The sequence below is a fragment of the Engraulis encrasicolus genome, chromosome 4 (genome assembly GCF_034702125.1).
Source record: "Engraulis encrasicolus isolate BLACKSEA-1 chromosome 4, IST_EnEncr_1.0, whole genome shotgun sequence".
Classification (NCBI taxonomy): domain Eukaryota; kingdom Metazoa; phylum Chordata; class Actinopteri; order Clupeiformes; family Engraulidae; genus Engraulis; species Engraulis encrasicolus.
In genome coordinates this window covers 47,707,782-47,722,611 of record NC_085860.1, presented here as the reverse complement: position 1 = coordinate 47,722,611, position 14,830 = coordinate 47,707,782, and the positions used below count along the sequence as shown (strand labels likewise).

The following is a 14,830-nucleotide window of genomic DNA, read 5'->3' as shown; positions in this document are numbered from 1 at the left end:
ATTTGCACTGCCATACTCAGAGAATGGTTGAAAGTACAGGAGAAAGGTAAAACTCGATTATTTAACTCAAGGGAGGTTATAATATGAGTTATTTCCAAAAATGGGACAGTATCACTTTAAAGGAGTAGTCCGGTGTGAAATGGTTTACGTTGTGTCAATATGTGATGCTGAGCGCTGACGTTTGCCTCATACCTCGCATCCAAAGGTCCCCTGCATTCCGAAATCCGAGTGGTAGGCGGGACCCCGCGAGCTAGGTGAAATGCAGCTTCTGTTGGGAGGTCCTGGCACCTGTGTTAGCCATGGGGCTAAATCGTTACTTTATACCCGTTTACGAGGCTCAAAGTTGCAAAAATGTTAATCCCGTAGTGTCGGGTGGTTGTTGACATGTAAATCCAGGCACTGAGAAGTTTGATAGTGCACCGTTGGTTTAACTACAATTACGTTTTTGAAGGCTGCGCCTCGGAGGACTCTGCCGGGCGCCGCCATCTTTTTTTCTAGTCGCGACAAGTCTATCGCCGAGCCAAACCGACAGTAAACAATAGGTCATGTGATACATCACGTGGTTATTGGACTGCAGTCGGAGACCTTCTAAAACTGACTTCAGCTTCAGCGACAAAATATTACTCATATTACTAGTAATTAGTCTACTTATAGGTTTGGGTTTTTTTTTAACAATGGGTGTTTTGTAGCCAACAACGCGCTAGCATGCTGCGTTTGGATACCGGAAAAGCACAGTGAAACCAAAGAGTAGCGTTTCTGATCTTCCTTGAAAAGATGGAAACAAGTACCGGTAGACTTTCCAAAATACATTTCTTTTGCCCACTTAAAATATGCAATTATCAATGTGTATATGACGACGTAGAATAAAAAAATAGTCATAGAATAAATAAATACATAAATTTCAACAAAAATATTTTCACCGATCAGTGACGTCACATCATTGTTGGCGGAAGAAGACGCGCACGCTGAACTCGGGGACAGAAGAGAAGAAGCACAGGACCGCGGTTTCACCTGACAATGAAGACTTCAAGAGTTGTAGACAAAATGGTCCGCACTTGTGTTTATCCAGGATGCTGCAAGGAGATGAGGCATTATGTACCTGAAAGTTTTCACAGGATACCGTTTCACGACGACGTCTATAAGCTGTGGCTTGCTGTGTTGCAAATTGATGTAAACACGCCTATCCCCATACTGAAAGAGCAGGATAATCGCGTGTGTAGTGCACATTTTGACCCAGATGACTTCGTCCCTGACAAAGGCCCTAACCCAAGGAAAAAAACACGCCTGAGGAGAGGTGCCATACCAAAAACGGCGCAACTTGAACCAGAGGTAAGAAATTAGTTTGTTAGAATATTGTGTGGACCTCCACATTACTCCTATCATGTTGAAATGAACGCTGTGTTAGCCAACACGCCGCGTAGCTTTGTATTCTCATAACTACGGTAACAGCCCACTGGCAGACAAGACCACATGTTATGCTTGGCCCTGAAGGTAATGTTTGAAATGGAACATTTTGCTCTAGTAAAATGTATTCTCTTCGAGGGAAATGGTAATTACCGAAACGAGCTCTCAGTCACATTCGGTTTCTCAAGATGCATAACTGAAGACTTTAGATGCAAAACCCTGTATGTGTATTTTCAGAAAATAATCTGAATTCATTTTTATTTAATACATAGCTATCAAGATTGAATATTTTTTAATTTAGGTAATATAACTATTTATTATCAAGTACATAAACCAAACCAACAACGGGGTTCTTTAAAAATACAAGTGCATGTCTTCAGAAATAGAGTTTAGGGGTTTTGCATCTGAACTCTGATGTTACAAACCCACTTTTTCCAAAATTACAGAAGTGGGGTCACTCCAGGTTGATTGCAAATCATATGTAGGCTATTATGTGTAGGCTATTGCGGTGTACACCAGAATGTTGATTAAAATGTCCCATGAAAGTGTAATTAATTCCAATCAAATGTATGTATTTTAGGTTTACCCCACGGAAATGGCTGCTTCCCTCCAGTCCACCCCTAAAAAATGCCAAGATCAGCGAAGGTCCGTTGGTTCTTCTGGCCTCAGATTTACGCTGTCAAGCCCAGTGCCCACTGTAAAGCCACGAAATAGGCCCTCATCTTCAGGCCTGTACATCGCACGGCCTGCATCATGGCAAGGCCCAAAGGTAAGCAACACATGGTGTTGACGGTATGCCAATCTTCAGATTTTTCTGTGTCACAATATAACTAATATCTATGTTTATTTTATTTTTTTCTTGTACTTTCCAGGAAAGGATAGACCGTTCTTCTCCCTCCGTATCTACTCACTTGTTGGAACCCGGCAGTGTCACACAATATGTAAGTTCCATTTTGTTGGTTGAGATGGCTAATGCAACGTTTTTAGTGTGATGAAGCGGTCTGCACACTGTGTATTAACTCCAAAAATACTTTATTTCATTTAAACATATGGCAACGTTTCGATCCAACAGAGGGATCTTCCTCAGGCAAAAGGGAGGAAGATCCCTCTGTTGGATTGAAACGTTGCCATATGTTTAAATGAAATAAAGTATTTTTGGAGTTAATACACAGTGTGCAGACCGCTTCATCACACTACTTACTACCTTTTGTCTGGCACCTGGACAACTATATGTGTACCTTCAAACACTAATGCAACGTTTTTTCAACTAAACCATGCAATGACACATGATACACCTGTTATGTCTTTAACAGGAAGAAGTTGAGGAAGGCGAATCTGTATGTCATCAACAGGAAGAAGTTGAGGACGGTGAATCTGTATGTCATCAACAGGAAGAAGTTGAGGACGGTGAATCTGTATGTCATCAACAGGAAGAAGTTGAGGACGGTGAAGCAGACACATCTGTGCATGACATGAGCCTTAGTTTTGGAGAAATAAGCTTAGACCTGGCAGATGAGAGTTTTGTGCCCACTGATGCCACTCCATCCAGCTCGGGATCTGGCTCTTCCACCCCAAATGGCAGCAACTCTGGATGGTCAGGAAGAAAGTGGGTGGTCGACGAGGCTAAACTGATGGAGCTTTTTCAAACATGCTCTCAGTGCGGCGTTGCCATTGAGGAGAAGCGGATAGCTACACGGGGCAGCCAGATAAGAATTCATTGGAGCTGTTTGAATGGGCACAGCGGGGAATGGGAATCATGCCCCGACCAGAGGAAACTGGCCCGCAACAACCTTTTGGTCTGTGCATCCACATTTTTCACTGGAGCCACATACTCCAACATCAGAGAGTGGGCCGAACTCATCAACTTGCAGCTACCCAGTAGAACACAGTTTTACGACATCCAGACAAAGTACCTCATCCCAGTGGTCAACCATGCCTACAAGGGACAACAAGAGAAGATTTTGGAGAGGATTTCACAACTTTCTGCCTCTGGAAATAAACTGGAACTTTGTGGAGACGCACGATGCGACAGCCCTGGTAAGCTTTGATGTTCATGACTCGGTTTGCCTTTAAAACATATCTCAACTCTGTTGCTTTTCCTCATCCCTGTTGCCACAAGAGGCCACATCTGAGTGCCTGGTTCCTTATAACTATATGCCACTCTTCTTTTGCCTAAAACGTCTGATTCTTGTGGACTTTTGTTTTAAACATTGTTGTTAATCTATATTTTGAGCACACCGAGTAACTTGACCTGTATGAAGTTGTGCTATACAAATATAGTTATTATTATTGTTATGTAATCATAATACTTATAATTGTATTTACTATTGCTATTATTAATATTTGCTAAGCTCATATTCACATTTTTTTTATCTCAAAAAGGCTACAGCTGCAAATACTCCACTTACTCCTTCCAAGATGATGCCACTAAGGAAATCGTCCACTTTGAACTAGTGCAGGTAAATAATTTCAGATGTTTTTGGTGGAATAATAGCAACATTTTCTTTCAATGACAAATATTGGTTCATGCTCATTATCTGTGAATTGACACAATTCCATTTTAACTTTGGTACAAGGTCACAGAGGCATCAAGTTCCGTGGCAATGGAGCCAATGGGCTTTCAGAGAGGCCTAAATCACCTTCTTTACCTTGGAGTGGATGTCGGGGTGATTGTGACTGACAGATCGCCATCTATAAGAAAAATGATGCGGGAAAGTTATGCGAACATCCGCCATGAATACGATCCATGGCATGTCAATAAGAGTATGTATCCGATTTCATGTATCTTCACTTTCCACTTGTTTGATGCCAGTTGTGGCTGGTTTCCTGGAAGCTCATGTCGTATTTGATCTCTTTCTAGGTCTGAAGAAGAAACTGGTGACCATCTCCAATAAGAAGGACAACCGCGAACTGCGTCCATGGGTGAGATCAATCACCAACCACTTGTACTGGGCATGCAGTTCCAGCCATGGTGATGGGCAGGTAACTATTTATGGAACATTAAAAAAAAAAAAAAACAATGTCTGGAGTAAAAATGCACATTGTAAAGTAAGGACAAAGATATTATTAATAGTTTTTCTCAACACTGTACTCTCAAAAGCATACTCTTCTACTGCAAGGGTGGGGAACCTTTCCCATTTCAGAGGCCACTTGAAATTCATCTAAGGGTAGTAAAAGTACTCTGAGGGCCGTACTATGAAGACAAACCAGGATTTCCCACTGCACTTTAGGCCTATACTGAAGGCAGCCACCTTTTAAAAAAATAAAAGCCACCTTTTCTAGGTCCCCTGAATATAACTGAATCGTATTGCATATCTAATTTATCAGATTCCTTTACCAAATATATGACATTTCTTGTGAAGCTGCATAACACTAAGATCATATCGGGGGCGTGATAAAACTGCCACACGGGCCGCAAATGGCCCTGAAACCATGTGTTCCCCATACCTGTTCTAATGGTTGTATTTCACATGTTTTCAGGAGTGTGTGAGACGATGGCTGACCATTCTGAACCATATACGTGGGATACACAGATGGGAAGATAATGGACGCGAGTACACCTGCGCTCATCGACCACTGTCTGAGGATGAACAAGAGAAGAAACGGTGGCTTGAACATGATTCCTCCGCTTTTCGTGCCTTCAGAGAGGTGGCCCAGGACAAAAATCTCCTTCGAGACCTGCAGCAGATGGCTCTTTTCAAGCACACTGGTATGCCTTTTTTGAAGTATATATATATATTTTTCATTATTTTTATTATTTTACACACTGTTACACATTATGTATTACACATTATTACTACTAATTAACACTGTATTGTGGCCAGTAACTAGAAAAGGAATTAACATACCTGCAAACTCGTCACCTTTTGGTGACAGTCACCTTTTTCCCGGCCAATAAGGTCATTCACGTGAATAGAAATAGAACCCCCGCTCTACACTGTCACCTTTTTTTCTTTGACGAGTTTGCAGGTCTGAATTAAACATTATGTTATTGCCATGTTTCTTCAAACATCCCACAATTGTTAGAATGTAAGTACACAGTTCTATAAAACTGTTTGCTTTGCTTTGTAAAACATCTGATTTGCTCTCATGTATTGATCAACATGTTTCAATTGATCATGTTTTGTAGGATCTATCGAAGTATACCATAACGTGACCCTGAAGTATGCTCCAAAGAGGCTTCATTTCACGTATGACTCAATGAGAGCCAGAACTCAGTTGGCCATCATGGACCATAACATGAACATTGGCAGGCAACAGGCGACAACACGTGAGGGTAAGGGAAGAGTCTTCCTCCAAATATAACTTCTTCACAGTGCAATGGTCTGAAAGCGATTAGGCCAAATATTTGATGGTACAGCCAAAGCTACTGTACCATGTAACTGTACCGTGTGACAAATGCTCACACAGTGTACATTCAGGTCAGTAATAACTTAATATTCATACACCAAGTGTATTTTAGAACATAGAATGTAAACCGCTATTAAGACCAAGATACTCGAGGTTAAAGATAGCTGTGATGGCCTATATATACAACAGGCACGACTGTGATGAAGCAGTGCTGCTTTTGCCAGGCAGCACGCATGCGTACTGTCACTTTGATGCATTCTGGTTAGAATTTTCTAACCACAATACATCAAACTGGCAAAGTGTGCATCCGCTCTGCCTGGCAAAAGCAGCACTGCTTCATCACAAGCGTGCCCAATGACTTACGTTTCCTTTTGTCATTCTGGACAGGAAAACCTCGGTACAAATATGTGTACACAAAGACGACACAGCAGTGGGGTGCCAAGCCAGCCTACGAAGCCACTTCGCAGCTGTTCAGGAACGACCTCATGGAGGACGTTCTTACATTGAGGGAATCAAAAAACCTTGCCCCTTGGCCCCGTCCTCCTCCTCGCCAAAGACGTTTTACTTCAAAATATAGCACCTGTACCCAGGCCAGACCCAGCTGCGCTAGTGGCACAAAGACTGTCTCGATTTAAGAATCTGTGACCAGAGACTGTGTTTTTCAGAATCTTTTTGCCCCAGTTTGCACATATGGTTATTTAGTTGTTTTTTTGTTTAGTTTTGTTTTTCAGTATTGACACAATATGTTAAGCAAAGAGTTGTTTGGTCCAGTGTTGCATACAAAGGACCTTCAGTATCATTTACATTGTTTGCTTATAATTATTCTATTCCTTATTTCTAGTTAATTTAATGTGTGATCTACCTCTGTCTTAGCCTCCTCGCCAGAGGCGCCTGCTTGAAAAGATAGCTATACTGTTCAGGAAGCTGTGGCCTGAGAACGTTTTAAACTCTGTTTTATTTGGATTTTTTTACATTGTGCACAAATCGTTTTTCAGTGGATTTGTTTCTTTTCTCCAGGATTGATATTTTGTATTGTAGGCCTAATACATTTTGCACATAATTACTGTATTCATTATTTCTAGTTCATGTGTGATCTGATCTACCTCTGATTTAATCAGGCAATTAAACTGTTATTGACTATAATGAAAACAAACAAAATGTGTTGGTTTATAAAAGTCTTATTATTTAGAACATAAACAGGGATATTTTTGTTTTACATTTTCACACCAAAAGAGTTTTCTTTATGACAAACTATTTACACTATTTACAAAGTACAAAAACTTGAAAGTGAGTCAAATGATGCTGGTAGCCTCGTCAGCTTCCTGGAACCCATGGTAGGTGCCGGTGGGACACGGGTATTGCTTTCGAATGGCGTTTACAACGCAGCTGGGAAGGACCAGTCTCTGACGGCGTCCTAATTGCTGTCCCTGAAGTGCCCACTCCAAGAAGACGCGGTACGCGACCAATCTGCACTGTCTGGGGGTGGGGGTGGAGAGACAAGGAAAGGTGTTTAGCGTTTCTTTACATGACCAATGTATTCAAAACAACAGCCATGTGAGCAGAGGTGTCAAAAGTAAAAAATAAAAAAGAAACCATTTTCTTCACACACAAGTAACTTATCAGAGTAAACAGTAGCGATCAGCTAACTGCAACGATTGGATCAAGTTTGTGGTGGGTTCTTGATGAGTTTTCAGTGCTTTTTTGAGTAACAACAAAAACTATTCAATTGGTTACAATGCAGTAAATGGTGTAACAGCTATGTAATGCCATGTGCTACTAGTTTTGTAATTACGCCACAAAAGTACTTTTACTTTCGACACCTCTGTATGTGAGATTACTTACTTTGTGGATAAAGATCCATTTGGTCCCTCCGGCGTGGGTCTTTTCTTCCAGTTTACCTTTGGGACGTGGAAAAAAGCCTCCAAAACCCAAAGGTGCAGAAGCGACCTGAAACCTTCTCCCAAGGTAACACACGCAACACCTTCCGTGTGTCCGTGCAGAACGTCCCAGTCTTTGCAACAAAAGCATTCCTCTTCGGTGGGCATTTTGTCGCAGCTTTCGCAAGAGCACCACCAGCTACCTGTGGTACGAGGCTGTGCGGCGAGAGACTCTTGCTGTGCCGCAGCCTCCTCAGCTTGCGCTCTTTCTCCCTCTCTCTCTCTTCTTCTGCGGCGCTCGAGTAATTCTTCCTCGGTATACTCCGGTTCGAACATATAAGGACGCCCATCAAACTCGTCCTCATAATCTTCGAAATCCTCAAGGCGGCCACCTTGACAACAAACACGAAACACCTTGATTGCGTGTGCCTAAAAGATGAAGATATTATATGAAATAGCACAACATGGACTTTCCAATAATGAAAGTCTTACGTCTCTAAAACAAGCCCACTTCCCACACACCTTGACTATGAAATGTTCTGTGGAAATCACACGTTTGTGCAATGAGTGTTTTTCTTATTTGGTGCAAAATCTTCACAAGCTTTCGGGTGTGCAGAGCTTCTTGTGGCAGAGTAAAGTTTACTGACGGAGGATGGTTGGTGCATAGCACTTCATACGTGACACAAATGTGCAAGCCTCATGGGGAACATTTTTATTTTCTCCTAAAACGTGAAGTGATTACATTACATTACATTACACTTAGCTGACGCTTTTTATCTAAAGCGACTAGGTTTTTTACAGGGTGTTGGTTACAGTCCCTGGAGCAGTCTGGAGTTAAGTGCCTTGCTCAAGGCACCTCAGCCATAGAGTGAGATAGGGTGTGCAAGGGAAGGAGATTTCAGAGTCTGACTGCATAAAAGCTAAAGGCTGCCTCTCCCTGTTGAGTGGTATGGTGTGAGTGGTAGGTTGAATCAGTTTGAGTGATTCTGCAGAATTAAGCGGTCTGGGTGGGTGGTACATTTGGAAAATGTTTGTGAGGTAGGTGTGTCATTGGCCATCAAGTTATTTGAAGACGAGCCAATTATTCTGTAAGACACTGGTTGTCAGTGTAGGGACCTTGAAACTGGTGCAATGTGATCCCTTTTCTTTATTCCAGATGGTATTCTTGCCACTGCATTGTGAATGACTTGGAGAGGTTTCATATTTTTTGGGATAGGCCAGTAAAGAGGAAGTAGAGTAATCCACCCTACTGGTGATGAAAGCGGGAATCAGTTTTTCTAGATCTGACATGAAGTTTGCCTTGTCTTTCGGTTTCATGTTTTGGTACCCTGATATTCATCATGTCAGTTAATTTCTTGCATTTAAGCCTGTGGGAACGTTAACGAACATGAGCAAGTGGCAAACAAGCGAGTGATCTGGAAACGAGTAGCAACCAGGGCTTGATGTTAACTATTTTGCTCACCGCCCAGTCACTGTGGCTAGTGATTTTCCCAAGTCACAAGCCATTTAGCCTTTCTGCTCATTTCTGCACGTTTTTTTGTTGTCACTTTTTTCCCTTTAGAATATTCTTGCTTTTGAATAGAAATAATTGATGCCACTTTTGTGGTTTGTCACACCAATGACTAGGTAACCTGTTAAAGTGTCAAGTGAGACTGATATTGTTACTTGCTAATTTTTACCAGCATTTGGCCGGTTGGCTGGGGCCAATGTAGCGACGAGGCTGGCAAATCGTATCTGTGGATTAATTCTGATGCTGTTTGTGGAGAAACGATCATCAGCCCATCTTCAATTTGTTAAAGGGACACTGTGTGAGATTTTTAGTTGTTTATTTCCAGAATTCATGCTGCCCATTCACTAATGTTAACCTTTTTCATGAATACTTACCACCAGCATCAAATTCTAAGTTTTCATTATGACTGGAAAAATTGCATAGGCCTACATGAAAAGGGGGATCTCCATGGTCCGCCATTTTGAATTTCCAAAAATAGCCATTTTTAGCTGCAAAAATGACTGTACTTGGACCATACTAGAAAATATTTGTTTAATACTTAGTAAACTTTCATGTAAAGATCAAATTTGGCAATAGGCAGCCCAATTTCAATAAGCAGCATAGTTGCAGTACCTTTTTTGTCCATTTCCTGCACAGTGTCCCTGTAATGGAGAACAGGAGTAGCAGCATCACAGTGGGCCATCACAGGGCCAGAAAGAGCTACCAGTGTTCAGTGTTGTAATAATATACTATGGTCAACAGTGGCAAAAGTGGCACTAAGATCCAAGAGCATCAGTACTGTTGTTTTGTTGTCATTGTTAAACCGTATGTCACCTACTACCTTCATGAGGGCTGTTTAGTGCTCTCAAAATCCCTATTGGAAAAGGTCAAAGCAGCAAGTTGATGTTGAAAAGGGAAAAAAACCTGTCCGAAAACGACTATCTTTTCTATCTCACATCAGTAACAACACAATCTTTATTTTTCTCCTACGCAACCCCAACTGTCTTCGGCCCTCCCTTCCCTCCCACTCCACCTCTATCCTTGTATATACAGTAGTCTTGTTGTTTCCCGTATTTATTCCCTCCCTTCCCTCCATAAACTCCAAGAAGTCCAACTCACCCCCAGCCCCAATCACATCACCCCTATGCTACATCTTCACTGGCTCAACTTCAAAATCCTGCTTCACATCTTCAAGCCTATCCACAACCTTGCACCGTCCTACCTGTCTGATCTTCTTCCCATTGCTACCCCGGCTCCCGCTCTCTCAGATCCTCCTCCTCCTCTATCCTCTTCACTGTCCCCTTCTCGTCTCAGCTTTCAGTTGCTCTGCTCCCCAACTCTGGAACTCTCTTCCCCCTGACATCCGTAATATCAACTCTCTTCCCCTCTTTGAATCCCGACTGAAACCCCATCTGTTCTAGTTAGCCTACTCTCTTTCATTGCAATATTTATTTATTTATTCCCTCCTCTTTATTTGCTTCTGTGTCCGTTTTATTTTTATGTGCTATTGTGTCTGCTTTTACTGATGTTGTAATGGTGTACAGTGACCTTGGGTGTTTAGAAAGGAGCTTACAAATAAGAAGTATTTTTATTATTATTGTTTTATTATTATTATTATTATTATTATTAAATTTGACTTTTTCAGAAGGGCATTCACAACAGCCTTTTTATGGATGTGAGGAAAATGCCTGTCAGTAAAGAAGTACTTATTATAGCAAGACCTATGGTCTATATGTTATACAAAAACTGCACAAATACATCTTCTGTTTCATCAGCTAACATTTAGCATTCAACATTGAGTTGGCATGGTTCTAGTTGAATGGTTCTTGTTTGGTTGGTTTGCAGAGTGGAAGACTCGCCACCACAGCAGCCTCGAGCGCAGCCTCCAGTAGTGAACGGAACAGGTGAGACCTATCACTAGTCACATCAGCACGCTGTTACACATTGGTATCACACACACACACACACACACACACACACACACACACACACACACACACACACACGCTGAATACACTCATGGGCATGCACACACACATCACACATACAGATTGCTACAGATTACTGTCACAGCCACAATCTCCCCACCCCCCCCCCCCACACACACACACACACACATATTCTCTTTCACTCACACACACACACACACACACACACACACACACACACACACACACACACACACACACACACACACACGCTGAATACACTCATGGGCATGCACACACACATCACACATACAGATTGCTACAGATTATTGTCACAGGCACAGCCACAATCTCCCCACCCCCCCCCCCCCCCCCCCCCACACACACACACACACACACACACATGCACGCACACACACACACACACACACAAACATGCACATAAGCACACATTCACACCTACCCACTTACACCCCCCTTTCTCCCTTTCACTCTCACTTCCTCTCACTCCCTCCTCCTTCTCTCCTCTTCTTCTTTTCTCATCTCACCAGTACTCTACACACACACGCACAAAAACACATTTTCACTTCACACATAAATATTTAGACTCTCTCTCATTAATATATTCATGCTGAGACGCGTCAACAGAAAACTCTTGTTTGTTTTGTCTTGGTCTGTGGTAATCTGAGCAATCACACTGTGCTGTGAGGGAGCACATGAGGTATTGTGGAGTGCTGCATAGCTGCTAATCAATCAATCAATATTATTTATATTATTATACATTATCTACTATACATTATCTATTATACATTATCTATTATACAAAACTGTCATTCAATGTGCTCAAGAGTAGAGAAGGAGAAGAGAGAAGAACAAATATATTGTATTATAGGTAGTAGATAACTATCACCAAAGACCAAAAATAAATAATAAAGCTGTTTTTAATTTTATTTCATTTTAATTTCCGTTTAGTTTCAATACTTTCCATGGTGCTTTTGTTGTGAAGATTCCAGGTTATCAAAGAAGAAGGGAGATCTAATGCGCAGTCAAACCCATTTTAGCCTGATGCTGTGTATACGCTGTCTGACCTTTGGCGCCTGGAGCGACACATACGCTGCAATAAACCTCTTGAGATTTGAGTTTGTTCAATTAAAATTGTGGGTATGCTAGGGCTGATTGCACACTTTCTAATGCAACACGAGGGTCCTAGCTTTTAAATGCAATTTGTTTCATGTTTTTATGTGCATCAGAGGCTGAGATATTTAGGTTTTAATAGGCAGAGGGCACATTTTCCCAAAAAAGGGCTTAGGCATTCAGCAGGCGTTTTTTGAAGGTGCCTTAGGCTAAAATGGGTTAACTAAACATTCTCTTTGGCTATCACACTGTCCTATTTGTCAGAGGAGATAGTCTCAAGAAACAAAAAGGAAACACTAGACACGTTGTAGCCTCTTGCTGCTGGTTCATCAGACTGAGTGGAGAGGTGTTATAAAGACGTGCGTGTGTGTGTCTCAGAGGACAAGACACTGAGACGAAGATTAATCGCATCTCACGCTCGCATTGGATTTTTTTTTTTTCATGACACTTTAGACTGTGTGCTTAGATTGGATTCTTTTACACACACACACACACACACACACTCACACACACAAAGGTCCGCTCCTCTCCTGTCCTCCAATCACCGAGCTGGCTACACTTGGCTTCACTGATTTCAGTTTCCACACACCCCTTTAACCCTTCGGTGTCCAGCATGGATGAAGCCTCAGATCCACACTTCACCATTCCCCTCAAGACAAGTCACATTTACAGCATTTGTCCCTCGGGGTAAAATTAAGTTGTTATATATGAACAAATATTAACCATTGATGGTTATAAAAACCTAAATAAAAAATGGAATAATTTGCATTTAAACACCAGGACCGTCCCTCATCTTGCGTTAGAATGTGTTCAATGTCGCGCAACGCAACATCCAGCATCAATGGGTTAAAAAAAACATTTGAGATGATATACTAATGATAACGATCATGAAACATGACAAAGATGCCTTTCATTAAACTCTATTGCATACAATTTCCAGCTTACAGAACCTGCTTAAAAGGAGAGTTCATAGAAGAGCTAGACACTGGTCAGTGGAACACTACTCAGTCTTTACATCACCAGTACAACTTTGCTGCCCTGTTGAGCATCCTGGCTCTCCACTGAGTTTGGATGTGCTGTGGTGATGGATTGGGTGGTTTGGGCTGTTTTGTTCTCTGTTTGTTTTGTTATAAGAGTGACAGTAATTGCAGTGCAGGTCCAACTGTGTCCTCTGCATAATTGGTTTGGCCTGCTCTAAGCTCCCTTTGTGGGGAGAGAGGGAAATGGGACCAGCCAGGGATAGTGAAAATGATGAGCGATTTAAAAAATGCTATGTCATCACTCATCAGCCTGATGAATTGAAAATATTTTCCTAAAAAGGACCTACACAAAAAGCCTTACAATTACACATTAGAGACAATATCATAATTGTCGGGAATTTTGTAACAATCAATTCAATCATTTCTGTTATCTGCAGTATCCGTGTGTCTAGATTAGTTTCTGTGTCGGTAGTAATCTTCAGTTCAGCTTCATTTGGCTGACTTTTTGGTGCTGCTGCTGTGGATTCGTGGCCGTCCTTGAAGACCATGCTAATAGCACAATCAGCTTTACCAATACACTGATGTGTCTCTTCTTTACTACCCCTCCTTCCCTTCTCCTCCCTCTTGCAGCCGAGAAGCAAAGGGAAACGCGGTACTCTCGGCTGCTGAAGTGGCTTTATGACCGTTTCGGAGTGTACATCGAGGACTTCCGCTTCCAGCCTGAGGAGAACACGGAGGAGACGGAAGAACCATTAAGTGCTAAACGGTAAGATGCAGGCCCTTCTCACTTGGCAAAACTGAGATGCTCTTCAGCAAACTTGCGCAATGACATGTCCACATGCAATGGTCCCTTGATGACAATATCCATGTAAGCTTGACCTTTTCCCCCAACCAAGCAATGGGCACATGACCCATTTCTCAATGTGAGATTTATCTTTTTTTCAATCATGACCCATGTGCAAAATCTCAAGTACACATCTACTCAGTTACTATATGTCACTTTAATGACATGCACAACTTCCGGTGACATTGTGGCGATGTGGAGCCTACGTTTTTTTGTTCCCCAAGGAGAAGTTTAAATGAAATGATGTGCAGAATCATTAAGTGGTGCACTGGTCAGAGGATCATATCTATTATCAACATCAACACCATTCTCCCCATCACGATCTAATTAGCTATCCAATTACTGTATCATTGTATAACGGCACTGTAAAGAAACATCTGACCTCTCATTATAGCTTGGCACACCCTCTTTCTGTGTTTTTTTAGTGTCTTCAACTGTCCACGTGATCTTGCAGCATGGCAGGGTTTTCACAAACCATGATTTTCCTGGCCAGGCTGCTACAGGTCCTTACAGTAGTTTTGGTGCTGCCCTCTTATGCATGGGCCCCTACTCCTCCCTGCAGTTATGATGAAGGACCCGCCTGGTGTCACAGGGAGTGCGTTTTAATATGCGACCTTGCCTCCTCCACTTGCGCTTGTCTCCTCGTCCCGCCTCCTGGCCCCTCCTCCGTGGAGAAAACGATAAAGTTTCCCAGCTGTCAGCCTAGCCACAACAACTGTTTTACATTCACCATCCCAATTGCAAATGAGAAAAAGACAACTACAATTGAGCTTTTGCAAGATATTGAAATATAATGCTGTTGTCAGTGATGTCATCATGACGAG

At 42.0% G+C, this 14,830-nt stretch overlaps 1 protein-coding gene across 5 annotated transcripts in view; it reads left to right on the top strand.

The window, feature by feature from the left end:
- The window catches only part of gramd4b (GRAM domain containing 4b), a 69,993-nt gene that overhangs the window by 38,648 nt on the left and 16,515 nt on the right, over positions 1 to 14,830 (top strand). For 3 of the 5 annotated variants that reach the window (XM_063197563.1, XM_063197560.1, XM_063197565.1), the window contains exons 5-6: positions 10,966 to 11,024; positions 13,790 to 13,928. In XM_063197563.1, coding sequence (XP_063053633.1) covers positions 10,966 to 11,024; positions 13,790 to 13,928 — 198 coding nt within the window. The remainder of the gene's footprint in view (positions 1 to 10,965; positions 11,025 to 13,789; positions 13,929 to 14,830) is intronic. The other 2 variants (XM_063197564.1, XM_063197562.1) reach the window with 1 other exon arrangement.